Genomic DNA, 16985 nt, shown 5'->3' on the forward strand with positions numbered 1-16985 from the left:
TAGTCGACATTATTGTTACCAGATGGAGATACCTCGTGGATTGAAAAACTTTTCCGTAAACTGCGGCGACTTTCGCGCAGCCTGTCGGAACTTTTCCGAAGTAAGAAAAATTCGAATACGTATAGTTACGGCATGCGGGAGGCATAAACAAAACTGGCGCGAATTTTCACGGTATTCAAATGAATTCTACACTACTATATTTATTTAGAGAGATTGCTCTTTATTCCTTTTCTTTTATCACGATTGCACAAACAAAGAGATTCTTACCTTTGCGGATAAATGATTGAATTCACGGTGCTGGCTGATTTTGATGTTATGATTCCTGTTGAAATTCATGCCGTTCTGCCATATCCTGCGGCACCAACTGGTATTCATTTTTCCTGCGCAAAAGTCACAGCGCTCGTAAATATTCACATTAATTCATCACTGCAATAACGTTCGAACGATACTCGAATCGAAAAATTAATTTGCATGTTTCATATTTGACTGTAATTGGCAGTTATTAGTTGAGATGGCAACACTGCGATCGTTCTTCAATTGTTAACACCACCACTGTGACATGACAAATCCCGCGAAAAGTCTGTTTTACACCCCGATATTGCCGAAGATTTTTCTCCAACATTGTGTGAATATTATCCAAAATACACAACCGGAATTATAGTTTATCACATGTGATGTGACAGAGAAAATTCTCAGATTTTTTGTCGTTAGGACTTTCCATTGCCAAGCGCTAGCCACTGCATTGAATTACTGAATATTTACACTCACAATCGACTAGATACCGACGGACGATTGTTACCCACATTATAAGACCCTGCTGTATTCGATATTTCGCCATCTCAATGCAAGTGTGTATCAATAACACGATTTCCACGAAAATTTAGACGAGCAGCGTCACCAGACAGCCGTACTTTTCGACGCCGCGTTCAGAACTGAAACAACCGAAGAGCGAAGTTCGGTAAGCACTCGCGACAACGTGACAACGATTTTTGTTGCGATCGCGATGTTATTAAAGATAAAACGTAAACAGGTTCTATCGCGCAATGATGTTATTTTGACTTTACCGAATACTAGCACTTCGTTTTATGTTAGAGTACCTCATCCGAATTTAAGAAAATTGCGCGCAACATCAGTATTTTCAACGGTGCTGCACTCTGAACGGAGGTGAGATGAAGATGCGCATATTTTCTCCGAGCAGCTAGCAGACAGCAGAAACGCTCTGACGTCAGTGCACGGTCGAGCCAAAAGATGTTGCGTTCAATTGTGTTAAATCGTAAGTGTGATAACAAAGAATATTTTGACTAAAATTAAAAGTCTGCTACGAGTAAAGATTTCTCTGACATATTTCGCTTCCTCTCGACACGAGTTTCAACTGTTTGCAACTATTCGCGACTAATCATAACCGTCTGACCTCACTCTAGCATCAACTCAACACTTGGAATATTTTGTCGTTGAAATTTTTTTTGTCAATAGCAGATGCAGGTAGATTAAGAAAAGCCAGACTGCTGCATTACGTAATGATCTAGTGTATGTACTATTCAGAATATAGTTGGTAAAAACGTTTGGTCGTTGCCCACTTTACGTTATCTAACATAACCTTAAAACTGTGTTTTACATATATACGCATTGCATGTTGACTGCGCATTAGACTATAATTAAATTCATATTACGATCATGTTTTTTCATTGTTGAAAAATCTTCGCAGGCAGTGCACAACAAGGCCTCGCAGCCTTTGCACGCCAAAATGGATTGGCACCAGCAGCGACTCAGGTTCGATCTGTAGAAACTGCACCGCAAGTAAAGGATGGCGGGAAGCTGGCAGAGGCGGAAAGTAAGAAAGTTCCACGTCCTTACAGTCCGTTCCAAGAGACCAGCAACTGGGCAGAATATGCAGTGGCCCGTTTGGACGACTTGCTGAATTGGGGTCGCAAAGGATCGTTGTGGCCCATGACTTTCGGCTTGGCTTGCTGTGCCGTTGAAATGATGCACATAGCCGCCCCGCGATACGATATGGACAGATTTGGTGTGGTCTTCAGAGCTTCGCCCAGGCAAGTTGATGTCATGATTGTCGCTGGGACAGTGACAAATAAAATGGCTCCAGCATTGAGAAAGGTTTACGATCAAATGATGGAACCACGCTGGGTCATTTCTATGGGCAGCTGTGCTAACGGTGGCGGATATTATCACTACAGTTACTCGGTCGTCAGAGGCTGCGACAGATTAGTCCCTGTTGACATATACGTACCTGGTAAGTTAGACTGAAGCAATATTGCGACATTAATTAAGTCAGACTTACGAAATATCAGAGAAAAAAAATGATTCTCCAGATAAAAGTTTTTTTTATTTGTGATTAATTGTGGAATTTGTGCATTCCGTTTTCCCCGCAGGATGTCCCCCAACCGCAGAGGCTTTGTTGTACGGCATTCTGCAATTACAGAAAAAAGTTAAACGTATGAAGTCTCTCCAGGTCTGGTACAGAAAGTAACTCGTGTAAATGAAATAAAATGTAATGGAAATAATTGATAGTTGATGAAGGAGATAATGTACTATTGTATATAAATTATTATGAATTAAATAAAGTGAAGAAAATGAGATTAAAGTAACAAGCTTTCTAACAACACTTACGTAATTCTGTTTAGATCCTTTGTATGAAAATTTTCGCTCAAAACGCGTTATTGTTGAATTCGAAATTATGTTACGGAACAATGGATATAACAATAAAAACATAAGCACAAACACACACACACATAGATATATATATATATATATATATATATATATATATATATACATATGCATAATTTATATTAAAACCGAATAATAACAATTGGTTTTTATTGAAAAAATAAATAGGTATCTATTTAATATCAAAGTATATATTTGTATACGCGGGAAGTGGCTACGAAAAAAAGTAATTTATGCAACTCGAAAATATAAAAGTAAAATACACTGTGTAGAATAGAATGGATTGTGCTATCTTTGTCTGTTTTAATTACATCACCCCTTGCCACCACGATTATAGTCAATTATTTTTTTTTTTTTTTTTTTTGCCAATGTCTGATACAGCCCTACAGTACAAAATTCGAAGTATACGAAGATATAGTTTATGTCACGTAAATTATTGTTTTATATACTTTCAACGTATCAATTTGGTTTCTATATCAGAGCTAGACAAAAGATGAAAAAGGCAAAAAATTTATAGGAATCAAAGCCACGTTGTTCTGGACATTAACATCATTTTCAAACAAGCAGTGGGAAAGGACTAAACAGCTCAGGATCAAACGAACGATTTCGAGTATTTAGTGTGTTACCTTTTTCTAATATTTAAAAAATACATACAATTTGTGGTAAAACAGCCTGTACAAGAATTTAAGAGTTCTGGTTTTCACAATCTTTCCCCAACTCTCTCTCTCCCAGTCTCATGCACTCAATAGTATACTTACAACACTACGCCCTATGTGTAATCTAAATCCAAGTGTCGCTGGGCTTGATTTGAGATTACAGAAAACTGCTGAATGTTTTCTGTCTTTCCTTTTTTTTTTCTTTTTTGTTACTTTTTATTTGTTTTATTTTAATCTATATACAAGCTCATCCTAATAAAACAACCCTAAATCTTTGATATAGGATTTCTCATATTTACCAAATTTTTGTATTGATTTCTTTTTCTCTCGCTCACTCTTTCTTTCGCGTAGATACTAGTATGTATAACGTATATGTACAATAGCACTCTCCCGGGATGTTTAGAAGTAGTTATCTTAAGTTTAATATTCCATGCGGCCATATCTAGGGGCGTAATCAGAGATAGAGTAGTGTCGGAAAACATTCTTAATTCAGAACAGATGAATTTTTATGGTAACATGATTAAATAAATTTGTTGAATCAACATCAAGCATTATGGGACTAATTTCGTCCTCCAGAAATGAAACTCAAATCTGATTTTGAATGACTTTCCTAACATTTCAATCAAGTCATAAAGCAATGTAAAAAATTTCTCTTTACACGACATCGGTAATGGCAATTTACTCAGCTTAAATAGTAGCTAACTTGGATTGAATATTATAAAAATTTTGTATGGTGTGACAGCAACGATAAGATTTTTATATATATATATATGTATATAGTACATATTTAGCCCTCTGTTCAATTTATTCTACACAGCACTCTTTCCCTCACAACGCACTTAGTCCACGCTTATATAAATACTACTCGATATTAATAATAATAATAATAATAATAATTCTTTGAAATTATTACGTTTACGCCTCCTCACTTCCTTGTATCTTGTAAATATAATCGTTAAATTATGTACAAGACGCTGGGGTAACTTAAACGATTGAAATATTGACCTAATGTCTTTCGTTGGTTCAAGTTACCGAGCGCTAAGGCCCCTGCAGCTCTATATATGTCATGTTAATTCTTTAATAACTTTTTTCTTTAATATTTATATTAAATTTACGATTCTTATCATTGAGTTTTTTTTTTTCGCCTATCATTATTATTATAGATAATAATAACAGTAATATTATACAAGGTTGTGCCAAAAAAGAAAATCAAACACGATAATCATTATTATTTTCAGCATTTCAACTTATACACTTTATATATTTAAATAAATATACATATATATGTATGTATGAAAAAATACCTTGAATCGCTTTTTTGGCATACCCTGTATTTCTCGTCACTTACAACTTTTTTTCTTTTACCATCATTTTACTTACTACTGTACACCGTGGTACGTAGTGTCCCTTTCCTTTCACCCCTTTGCTTATTTTTTTTTCACTTTTAATTATTACCTTCAGTTAAATTTGTACGATTTACACACACTTTACATCCACCGTTTTTTATACTTCTGTGATGCAATTTATTCCATAAAATAACATCTTGCTTTTGCCCAGTGCATTTTCTGTTTGTTTTTGAATACCTTCATGTTATTCCTTCAAATAGTTTTGATTTTCAATTGAAGAATGTCGACCAAATATTTCGTCGCATGCGAAAAAAATTGTTTTATCCAATTGACATTAAATTAGCAACATTCCCGGGATCGTATAGTTAAGGTTGCAAAGAGTAGTTCGGAAACTGTTGTAAAATTTTGCTCAGACATATGTCGTGACATAGTCAAGTAAGTTGCAGAGAAAAAATATAATTTTTTAAACCAACTGAAAATTGCTTGCTCTGCCTTCTTCTAACGGAAATCAATCAATGAAAAACGAAATACAAGCATGACATAATTTCAGAGACTAATCAGTCTAGGAGTCACTTTGAAACGAAAAGAGAATTTTGTTCATAGTAATGAATCCAAGAAAACCTCAATTATATGATATAAGGGTCAATAAATTTGACACTTCTAAATTGTGAAAAAGTATGAGTGATTAGCAACAGAAGCGCAATAGGTTCTTTCCAACAAGTAGACATTTTTGAAGAGAGTGTTGCAACAAGGATTCTAACATTGTGGATCATAATAAAGTACAAAAAAAATTTCAACACATTAGAATCAACGTGGCTAGATTTGTATGTGGTACAAAGAGCGTTGCTACACGCTAATTTAATGCAAGTTTACTTCCTCGGCACTTTCTTTTTCGTAATAATCTCTAATATAATCTTGATCCTCCTCAGAGTGTATTTTTGCCTCCCAGCATTCAACTCTTATACCTGCTTTAGGTCCGTCTGGCATTTTGAGTTTTGACACAATTATTGTACTGCCATTCATGCTTGCCTCAAAAACAGGTTTTACAGCCACTGTCAAAGTCCAGGGGGCAATCATGACCGACGATGATATCAAATTATTAAGTAAATCCGCGAGTAGGTTATTTCGTTCAATTTTTTAGGATTGGTTAGAGAACACCTTGAGACGTGGATGGAGGTGGATTGCTTGGCAGAGGGGGGATAGGTCCGTCAGTCCACTGAATTAGCGTATGCTCGCCCATTTGGGTGCTTTGAAAATGGTCCTTTAATAGCATCTGAGAAAAATTGCAATGCGTCTGATACGCTTCACTTTCACGATTTGGATCACCGCATAATCTGTAGAGATCTGCAATGAGATCGAATAAATATTTCGTCAACAATAGAACAAGAGGAAACAGACGGGTGACAGATAATGCCGTCTTGAATACGAAGAAATATGTAACATGAACGGCGTTTGCTTGTAATTATATTTACCTTTGAGAATTGCACTAGCCCATAATTGGACGTGTACATCTGGTATTTTGGAAGCCAGTTGCATTGCAGGCGTTACCATATTCATGGATTCTCTACTATTTCCAAGAGACAGGAATATGTGACCCAGTAGAACTAAGCTGCACGATGTCAACCGATTGAGATCTTCGGAGTTGGCCATTTTCAGAGTTTCCCGAAGATATCTTCTACAGAAATAAGACACATTCGTTTTGTTCAATAATATCATCCTCCCTGTTACTTTTGCTGAGACTAATACCTCAGATGCGTACGAATGCATTTCTTACTTGGCTTCGTTATATCGGGCCCCAAAGAAAGCTTGAAGTCCTTGAACGTAGTACGCCGCCGCTCGTAAAGAGTGGGAATGTGAAGGTAAAGATTCAGGGTTTATCCTTTCAAGTAGCGCACCTAATTCAGCGTCTCTTTTCGTTCTGAGGTAAACTATTGCTAAATTTAAATTTGCAAATGTCCAAAGTTCTCTTTCCTGTGATGTCTGTAACATAGTTTATAAGTGGCCAAATAATTTTACATGAAAAAATAATTTATCCAAAATGGTAGCCAATGTAAATAATTGAGCAAAATTATCATTAAAACAGCAGCGTCAGACCGATATGAAATTTTTTACTCACTCTGAGTGCAGCTGTGAATTGTGCCTCTGCCGCCTCCATACAATTCATTGACATAGCGTAAAGTCCCAACAGAGCATGTAACTGTGGTTTATGACTTTGTAAGAGTCGCGGTTGCCGCCTGCAAAGTTGGCAAGCCTGGGATATCTCTGCAAGGGCTAAACTTTTGTTTCCCATAACAAGCCGACACATAACAATGTGCTCCAATAGCATTAGTTGAAATACAGATAGTATCGGCTTGTTGTCAACAACTATGAGAGGGAAAATTTATAAATTACACAAATAGATCACCAAAGTCAAATTTTGTCAAGGACAGTAATTCTCAAAAATACTTATTTGAAAGAATTTCTATTTTAAAGAAACTACTTATTTTAAAATCTGCAAGTGTAATCAACCTTTTATACTAGTCTACATAATTTTTAATGAGTTTCAACTTACTCTTGAGTTTTTCAATCTGCGTGAGAGCCTTGTCAGTATATTTTTGAGCTTTATCCATATAACCGGCCTGCATGGAATGCATAACAGTCACGAGGTAAACCAAAACATACAAATGTTCTTTGGGCATCCATACAAACATGTCTCCGATATTTGAACCAGTGACTATTTCGTCGGAAGGCCAACTTGGTGACATTATCGTTTGTATACTTTGTTGTAACTGTTTGAGGCAAGGTTTAACACTTTTTACTTGACCAGCCATGAGACAATGACAAACTTGAAGCACTAAGAAATACACTTTCAAATATTCTTTTTGGTGTGGACTAGCCTGCCAAGTTTCGATAAGATGCCCAGCTTGATTGAGGAGCGCTGGTACCTCGGTAAATTTTTTGTCTATCAATAAAACCATTGCTTTACTTAGTAAAAACAAAACACGAGTGTAGCTAGCGTTACTTATGTGAGAATAATCTACTCCAACTCCGAGCAAACTACCGGCTACCCCAAGGTCTTTTTCCGACGCATGGATTTGCTGAAAAAATATTGATAAACATCAAATCGAGGTGAATATTTATGAAAATGCACATCGTATAATTAAATTTCTTGTCATACTTACAGCGAGCTGAAAAATCAGCCGACAATGCCAGTAAACATTGTGCTGTGAGAGTTCTATGGCCTTTCTCAAGATCGGTTTGCTAAGACTTGATTGTTGCTGCTGGTCATACAGTTCGGCAACAACACTCGCTGCTTCAAATTTCACATCATCAAAGGCATTGATATTTTGGCTCAACATCCACTGAAAATAAACAAAAATAATATAGAGTTGTCAAGATTTATGGCTGAGTAGTAACTCAATTTCATGGCAGAATTTAAAGATCTGTAAGAGAATTTAAGACCAGGAATGCCGCCAGTTGTTTCGCAGCGATTGATTCCCCAGTCCTTAACTGGTTCAATTAGGGGGTGTGCCGTGGAAATTCGGGAGACAGGTTAGGATTGTTGAGCAGCGAAAAAATGACTGATGAAACATTTTCGAACGGCGAAAAATCGGGGAATAGTCAAGGCAGATCAAACCGCATCCAGTGTGTGTGATAAAATAGAAAACTGACCGCTTGTTCGAGGTGGGATCGCGCCAGGTCAATGTTTTTGGTGTGCGTGAGTAGGATGTTGCCCAGTTGTAAATGCGTTCTGGCTTCGACCCGGGGCGGCGGCTTAAAGTTAAAAACGGCCTGCAGACACTGAATGCACGATTTTATATTCGGCGGGCTCGAAGTACGAAAATTTTCGGCTAAACCCAACAGCGAAAGGTACCAAGCGTCCTGCGAAGACGCCATTTTGACATTTCTCCGAGAGCGGCCAGGTTGTAAAACGATCAGTTTTCACACCGTTCGACACTTTCACTAGCGAAATAACGCCAATCAATCCTCCGACACCACTCACGCGATTATCGGTCACATTTATTGTTTTCAAATCATTTATCGAGCGTCAAATTCACTGTATTGCGTAATATTTACGTTTCGCGTTAAACGCATAGTTCCCTGGTGGAGACGCCACTGCCTAATCTACTGTTTTAGTTCGACCATGTTTCAACTAGGGAATTGGTATAGGGATATTTTATATTTTCACCGCTCGAAATACCCGCGAAAACTTGAAATCTTTAGAATACAAATGTAATCCATAACACGAGTTCAGTTTTATTTTATTAAGCGTACAAATGTTAGATTAATACGGATTGTTGTATTCATTGAAAAAAAATATAATTCAATTTTCAGATTCTCAATAATATGATATTTCTACCAAAGTTATTAAATATATAGTGAGTTCCTTACCAGACGGAAGTTTTACCGTTTTTACCCACGTTGCAGCCACACAGACTTAGGCTTTGTTACAAAGTTGAACATCTTTTTGTATATGTTCATGTAATATCGCGTACGAAATATGTCGTTAACTTTGCATGAGTCAAAACTCGATAGTTTCAAATCGTCATTAAGGTTTCCAAGTACTTTGTTAATGGATTCGGTATTCAGATTTAGAATTGACGTACCATTGGTGAACAAACAGTTAATTACACCAGCTGGAAAGCCGCAAGTTGCTAGCATATCGCAATACGGTGCGAAAGAAACACAGCTCTTACTATTAAACAGAACTATAACAGCATTGCCAGTCACAGATGCTACTACCAGTCTTTCAAACAGCTCATTCTGATCGTTTGAGGCAATGACAACAACTCCGACTGGTTCTCGTGTGGTTAATATCTCAGCCCAACCATCTTTTACTATCGATGCTGAAGTTCCATGTACCAATGGTAGGTCAACTAATCTTATAATCAGATCAGCATATTCCGATTCCCTGAGAAAAAATGTCTATGTTAATTATAGTTAGATATAATTACCTATATCTTCAGAGATGGCAATCATCCGGAACTCACCCATTTGCTTGAAGTCTCTTTGCAAAACATTTGATAGTTTGTGCTCTCTTCCGCATTTCGGTAGAACGCCAGATTTTAAATGCTGAACGTGCGACTTTTGTACATTTCTTGAGATCTTCTCTGAAAATATAAATTTACGTACAATAAAACATATAAATTTTCTGATAAAACGTAATTCTCTTACCCTGTGGCTTGAGCATAAGCGGTGTTGGCAGGGTTGGTCCAATATTTTCCTTCAGCAGGAGTTTGCCATTGTCCACCATAAAAGAGGTCAAAAGTCTTCGCAGTTTTACAATCATCATCAAGGCAATCATTTCTAGTCTTGAAGTCAGGATGTACAAAGTAATCGAAGAAGGGTGGTATGGAATATGTGAGGGATTCAAGACCGGGATGAAGTTCTCCATGTGCGTTTATCCAAATCGTGCAAATCTGCAGCACATGTAATCCCATGATGTAAAGTATCAAAAAATAAAATCATCGACTGAACTATGAATGTAATTTCTAATTTTACCTCTGCCTCTGCAGCAAATTTTTTAGCAGCGATGATATTCTCAGACCATACAGAGATTGCTCCAGCTCGTTTTGAGCCGTGCAAATTTCCCAAAGCTTCCACAGAATTGCGAAACACGTATAAATCAGACAGAACTTCTATTTTACATCCATAAATCCGAGCTGTGTCCACTAGTTTTTCCATAACTGGCTCTTGAACAAGAACTCTGGATATTCCAAAGTAAGAATTACGTGATCTAATGAAGGCAAGAACTGCAGCACTCAAATCGGCATCAGCCATAATGACCATATTGGCAACTGAAATTCATACATTGCATAACTAAAGATTTTCAAATCAGCTGTTACTTATAACGCTTCGATGGAAAATATGAAATACAGTAAAAATATGAAAAAGAGAAAATTTCGAAACAACTGATGCTCACCGCTAAGAGGGAAAAGATTGTACTTTCCATAGGAGTAAACATCAAGAGAACTAAAAGAGTTGGTAAATTATACATTAGAAAACTTTACAGAAACAATATATGTGATTGCTTATTGAAAAAGTAAGCTAGCTTAAAAAGTACTACCTGACATAGCTACTGAGTATTCCCCAAACGTCGTTAAGTATTTCTACAGTAATTTTGTCATTGTAACCCAACATCTTGAATACCAAACCAAGTATATATGGAATGTTGATTTCTTCTGCTGTTACAGATTGAAAAATTATTAACACCTTTAATCGTTGATAAAAGTTGATCAAATAATTTTTTTTTTTATGGATTCTGTACTCTTAATAAAAGCGTCTTCAGGCTGAACTTCATTTTTATAATAATCGCAATATACGATAAGCGTATCGACGCCATTCGAATTATTTGCAAGCGTAAACAGCTTGGTCAAAAAGCCTCGATGATCTTCTAGTGACTTCTTGAAGCGTGCGATCCTGATAAGAAAGACAAAGTCATTTAGTTATCCATCAGCAATCAAATACATCTTAGAGATAAGAATAATGTAGGGACAAAATAACATAAATGAAGAAAAAATGTAAGAATTAATTCACCATTTGTAACCACCGTAGTCACAATTTACATCATTAGCCAAATACTTCTTTTTCTCCTGAAAATGAAAAGGCATACTTCTTTCAATTCATCAAGAACAGCATTGCACATTGAGTAGAACGATTAAGGGTCTAATTCACTTACAATTTCAAGGTCAGTTTTCAACTGTTGAATGGTGTATTCTTCAGAGGGACAATTCATTTCCAGGTGAAGCGATGACACTTGTTCACCAATAGTTTTCCAGTCAAAACTCATGTTAATGGAAACATTAACCTAATAAAAGATATGTGTTCCGTTGGTACTTCGACTTCGTGGAACTGCGAAAGTACAGCAAGTGTCTTCCAGTCAGCAACCCGGTTACAAGTGGTCACAAGTTCAAAGATATATATTACGGGATTACGCAGCGCATACACACAGGCTCATAAAGAAGTTCGTATCACATATCTTTCGGCGTATGAATTAAAGAAGAAAAAAAAATGTATGTATGTACAACAGGAAGCCAGATAAGCCGCAGTTCCGAGCCGTGAATTCCAAGCGCCAATAATATTTTCAAAGTTATTAATAATTATATCGATAAATAGTAAGCTTAGGAATATTTCTAACAAATTTGGAATGTGCGTTCTTATTACTGTTAGCAACAGTTTAGTATGTAATTAATAACGAAAATGTAAGATATGCGTATATCGTGGCGCGCGGGAAATAATCGACATAAGTTATAGATATTTCAAATCTTGTTATTATGTGACGTCATACAGACTAAGTTTAGAGAAGAAAAAATGTCACAGATAAGCGTAATACCGTTTGCAACATCAAAATATAGATTAGAAGCGCGTACTCCAAATACACACCACTTTCAATAAGCCACGTGCCCACGTAATGAAAATAAATTTTCTATGTAAAAATTGAAATGTGAAATATACGTGGAAAATTTGAATTAATTTTTTTTTTTAATTGGTGTTGACACCGACAATAAATTATAGGAATCTGAGCAATTGCTACATCTATGCTGCTAGAATATTTTAACGGGCATGAACTACAAGAATTCAAATCTTGATATTACGTCATTCTACAAGTTTAAGGATCTGTATCAATGAATAATGCATAACAACTGAAGGTTGTATTGATCATACCGAGACAAGAAAAAAAAATAATACGTTATCCTGGAGAGTAGAGATAGATATAACATGACGTATTTGGTACAAACGGATATGTCCGATGACTAATTCTCTGAATATAAGGTCTATGGATCAAGCATGCTACCCGGTAAACGAGATAGAATTGATCAATTTCAATCCCTCAAAATTTGCAAAAAATTGGAACGATTTTGATGCATTTGAATTCTGTCGAAGTTGAAATTTTTTAAGCTTGCAAATTGACGTTTTCTTTTTCTGGAAATAGACTGGACTTCAACAAGTGTAACACCGCGTGCATAACATATTAAACGAAGGAATTTGCCAACTGTAGCGTATATACCGAAGCAAACAGTATAATTTCTTCTCCCCACCGTGCATAAAGTGAAATGTCCTGAAATCCCGATGAGAATTACACGTACCTACCCATACGACTCACACTCGATAGAGATCGTGACAAACCTAGAGTTTGCGGACTTTTAAATTGCCAGACATCGCGCCGCGCAGTCGACAGTTGAGATTTAAATTCGGTAGCGAACTGACGCGCGAACGAATCGAACGAGACCAGGATTTTTGAAGTCCTTAAAAATGATTCGTCGTATTTATATTATTGTCGCATCGTGTCTGCTCGTGATTACTCTACCGGTTGCAAATTCGATTGTGCAAAAAAATTCGGAAGAAACCGCGAGTAATACCGCACTTGCAAAATTAGTTAGTATGTTCTCGAAACCAGGGGCATTCAAACAGGTAAAGAAGAATTTTGAAATGGCTGTAGTTAAAATCGAGTCGCTTCTCATGATTCTGCAAAGATAATTCGAGGAATGAAAATTTGTGTGATAGATCTGTAAACGCGATAACATCGAAACGGCCTACATACTTTTGGGTAGACCATCATTTCAAATGAATCTGTTTCCAGATCGATACGCTTCTGGGGGAGAATTCTATCGAGGAGAGCTCGACGTCTTGTCCAAAAGGTGATGATGGTTTGGAGTGTCGAAGAGCCGAGGCCCGAAAATCCGTAGATTGTCCCCACGGTAAGACGATAAATGAATAGTTTAAAAATCTGTAGCTCAAGTTCGTCTAACGTGTATTTTCTTCCAGAAACAACTAATTTAAGCGAATATCGTACGTTTAAATTGCAAGTTGTTTGTTCTACTTGACCAAAAGAGTCGTAAGTTGGCGGGGAAAACTGCATGTACGGTATGTACAGAGAACGGATGAAGAAGGAAAGAAAGAAAAAATGCTAAATTACGTAAATTATTGAATAGCTGTGATTAAATCTTCACGGTTCTTGAATTCAGTCCCTGTGCAGGCAACAGGCAATTTTGTTACCTGTTGTATGAATTGTTGCATTCTATAAGTTGCGGGTTAACAATACAGCAGTACGATGACCTTGACAATAGCCACTCCCGTGTATGTTATGTATGTACAAGTGTATATCATTGATCAGAAGAGTGACAAAAATAGAGTATGGAATTACATACATTATCTATATGCCAGAATGTCGCATAGCAAAAATGTTGGTATGCGATACGGAAGAAAATGTCCTACACACTCGCCACAGCTTAAGGCAATAGAATGTATCACTTTTTTTTTTTTGCTCTGCGTCATTTAATGTCAACATATTAAGGCAGTTGTATTTTCAGTAATTTGTTCTTATAACTGAAAGAACAGTTATTCTTATTATAAGCTGGAATATATGGTGTTTAGAAATTGTACTGAAAGGATATGTAATTCTGAAACAAAAATTTATCGCCGAAGTGAAATTCAGCATATTAATGTGTGATATGACGATTCGAGTTTCAGAATGTCTTGGTAAACAGAAACTTAAACCCACCTTACTTGGTGAACAAACAACCTACGAAAATATATATATATGAAAAAAAAAAAAAAAACCGAATGTGCTAATTTCAAACATCAGATTTCTAGCAATGGATTTGATATAACTGCTGCAGTGCTTAAGCTGTGACTGTTAGAAAGTATGCAAAGATTCGTCAATATTTAGATATAGATTCTAAACAGCGCGTAGTAATTGTAATAAGATAAATTTTTCGTGTTCAATTAAATCAGTACACGATAAAGATGATTCACTTTACCGTGAACTTATCCTATTTGTATTGTTCCCAGGAGACTGTTATTGCAATAATTGCGCACTTGCTGGTCCTCAAATGTGGGCTCCGTGTTGTCGTCAAGGTTTGAGATGCTGTTCTCATCTGGCAGCAGCATGTAGAACGTGTGATCATCCAACGTTGTACCCATTTTGTGCCAAACACTTCAAAAAATGTACAAATCAGACGATTGAAAAGAAGGAGAAATAAATTTAGTATAAAAAAAATGGTATAACAAACGAATATTGGGTTGTTTGAAGAACCTGTAGTTACAATTTAAGATTTCAAAGTCAGTAGAATCAGAAAATTCCTTGCCATAATTAAGGCCTACGGTGTAATTACATAACTTGTGTTCAACTCACAACCACTTTGCTACATATTTCCTGAATTGGCGAATATCAGATACACTAGTTAAACTGGTTTCCGAACTTTATCAGCATTACCTGATGGGAAATAGTGCAAGATTGAGCCAGAGGATCGAAATATTATCTATTTTAAAGTAAGGCTAATCGTTTATAGGGAATTAATGATATAATTAGAAGTAAAAAATCACAACAAGTTTCACTACTGTGAGCAAATTCGAAAATTTAAAATAAAAAGTATGAACGGATATTTAGCGAGTTCGAAAGATGCTCTAATCGATTAGTTTTTTCAAAATCTATCTTAATAAAACTAAACTTTTCGCCAACTCCGGAACAAGGAATGTTTAACTATCATTATTTATCCATTAGTTGTGAAAATCTATTGACATAGATTCAAAACCATTCAAGAAACTAGGGACATGACAAGGAGGCAAAATTGCTGATATTACTAGTAGTCAATAACAGAATGTAGCTTACGTCATATTGAAAAAATGTAAATAATAAACCTTGTTTAATAAATATGCAAGTAATAATTGATATAATGTATAATAATGTTGATGATAATAATGATAATAATAATAATAATAATAATAACATACATGTACAATAGAAAGATTATAAATAAATACCAATGTTTAAATACAATCATTGACAAGCTTTATTTATTTACCTTTCGTAATAGTTCATTAATAAACTTTTTACTAATTCTATTGGTTGGGGAAGGGGGGGGGGGGGGGGGGGGGAGGGGGTTCGTGGCGATAGTATACCAAACGCGTCAAGGTCAAAACATAGATTGCAGTCAGATGTAATTATTCTTTGTCTAAGTCATCTCTAACGGAATTTGAATTTCTTCGCTACTATTCAAAACTTTCACACCGTAAATATAACACATGAAGTTTCAACTTAGCACCGACTGGATTTTGTATGTCAACGATAACGGAGGCACATTAAACACTAAGAAAGGTCGGTCCTTTGGGATCTGTTCACTTAACTGCTTTGTATTATAGACCTAGATTATTATCTATTATTATATTTCATTGCTTATCATGCATAAATTTTATCAAATTTTACTAAATCGTCTTTTCAAACAATCAATTTTGGCATTTCTAAATAAAAATTGTCCAGCCATAGCAGGTTTAGCACCACACAGACCCAAAGGACAATGAAATATCTATCAAATGATAGAGTTGTCATGTACAGAGTATACCTACATGATTCATTGAACTTTGTTTTTCTTTGATTTCTGTTTGTCAGAATTTTTGAAAAAATTTGCATTTCCAAATTTCCGTTAGCAAAGAGAAAACAGACATAATAGTATGAGTATCGACTCCACGTTTAATAACTTTACAGTTTTGTTGGAAACAAAATTTCCAGACATAAAACAAATCAGAGATACTGGAAACAGATATCTATTAAAAATCGATTAGGCTCGATCTGATCACCTAAGGGCACTCAAAAATTTGAAAAATCTTAAGCTAATTTTTTTCCATAGAAAAAAAAAAAGGATCGAAAGAAGCACACGAATGTTTATAAAAAAGTGAGCAATATCCTCGAGAATTACGTTTAACTTTTTGTTCTTCTTTAAAGACCGTTGAATTTTTTTCCGAATTAAATACGGATGAAAAATAAATGAGAAAAATAATAAGAATGATAATTAACAATGTTAATAATAAAAAGAAAAAATCTCAACATGTCGCTTTATTATACAAAACACAGAGATCTTTTATCTATTATGCGATCCATAGATTACGGTGTATATTATTTACTTTATGAGTTCGAAGTTCTATTCGTGTATTACAAAGAGGGACGATTACGCTATTTTATTTATTTTATTATATACCGAGAAATATCGGGACTATAGTAGGTATATTTATTTAGTGAATCGGACATATGAACGGCTATTATTTTGATAAACACAAAAGGTGTTTATAAAATTTTAATGAAATCAAGGCCAAGAATTCAATGCGGAAGAAAATGCCGGTGTCTTTTTCAATCTAATACAGGTACAATATAGGTAGTTAAATAAATTTTATTAGGCTTAATTTGCATGCATAGATGGAACTAGGACTTATGGTACAAAAATGTCTTTAATAAAACATCAAAACTCGAGTCTAACCACGCTGATGATGATTTTACCCCTGATTTCTTCGACTTATTTAGATGAAAAACGTAAGCAAGTATCAC

The 16985-nt window shown here is 35.6% G+C and overlaps 4 protein-coding genes across 4 annotated transcripts; 2 read left to right on the forward strand and 2 right to left on the reverse strand.

The window, feature by feature from the left end:
* Nucleotides 1–1144: 1144 nt before the first annotated feature.
* On the forward strand, nt 1145–2599 carry LOC124410706 (NADH-quinone oxidoreductase subunit B 2-like). The gene is made up of 3 exons (XM_046889290.1): nt 1145–1273; nt 1706–2248; nt 2388–2599. The coding sequence occupies exons 1-3, from the start codon at nt 1249–1251 to the stop codon at nt 2483–2485; spliced, it is 666 nt and encodes a 221-aa protein (XP_046745246.1). The 5' UTR covers nt 1145–1248; the 3' UTR covers nt 2486–2599.
* Nucleotides 2600–5178: 2579 nt separating this feature from the next.
* On the reverse strand, nt 5179–8801 carry LOC124410705 (MAU2 chromatid cohesion factor homolog). Its single transcript, XM_046889288.1, has 7 exons — nt 8339–8801; nt 7849–8028; nt 7239–7764; nt 6804–7051; nt 6462–6667; nt 6160–6362; nt 5179–6031 (listed from the first exon to the last, which is right to left on the reverse strand). The coding sequence occupies exons 1-7, from the start codon at nt 8561–8563 to the stop codon at nt 5835–5837; spliced, it is 1785 nt and encodes a 594-aa protein (XP_046745244.1). The 5' UTR covers nt 8564–8801; the 3' UTR covers nt 5179–5834.
* A 278-nt stretch (nt 8802–9079) lies between these two features.
* On the reverse strand, nt 9080–11593 carry LOC124410531. The gene is made up of 9 exons (XM_046888982.1): nt 11328–11593; nt 11204–11259; nt 10935–11107; nt 10734–10848; nt 10590–10639; nt 10169–10470; nt 9842–10086; nt 9658–9777; nt 9080–9578 (listed from the first exon to the last, which is right to left on the reverse strand). Exons 1-9 carry the CDS (start codon nt 11454–11456, stop codon nt 9080–9082), a joined length of 1689 nt encoding a protein of 562 aa, XP_046744938.1. The 5' UTR covers nt 11457–11593.
* A 978-nt stretch (nt 11594–12571) lies between these two features.
* On the forward strand, nt 12572–14887 carry LOC124410707. The gene is made up of 3 exons (XM_046889291.1): nt 12572–13078; nt 13248–13365; nt 14459–14887. The coding sequence occupies exons 1-3, from the start codon at nt 12920–12922 to the stop codon at nt 14647–14649; spliced, it is 468 nt and encodes a 155-aa protein (XP_046745247.1). The 5' UTR covers nt 12572–12919; the 3' UTR covers nt 14650–14887.
* The last annotated feature ends 2098 nt before the right edge of the window (nt 14888–16985 follow it).

Source organism: Diprion similis, chromosome 9 (assembly GCF_021155765.1).
Source record: "Diprion similis isolate iyDipSimi1 chromosome 9, iyDipSimi1.1, whole genome shotgun sequence".
Taxonomy (NCBI): Eukaryota; Metazoa; Arthropoda; class Insecta; order Hymenoptera; family Diprionidae; genus Diprion; species Diprion similis.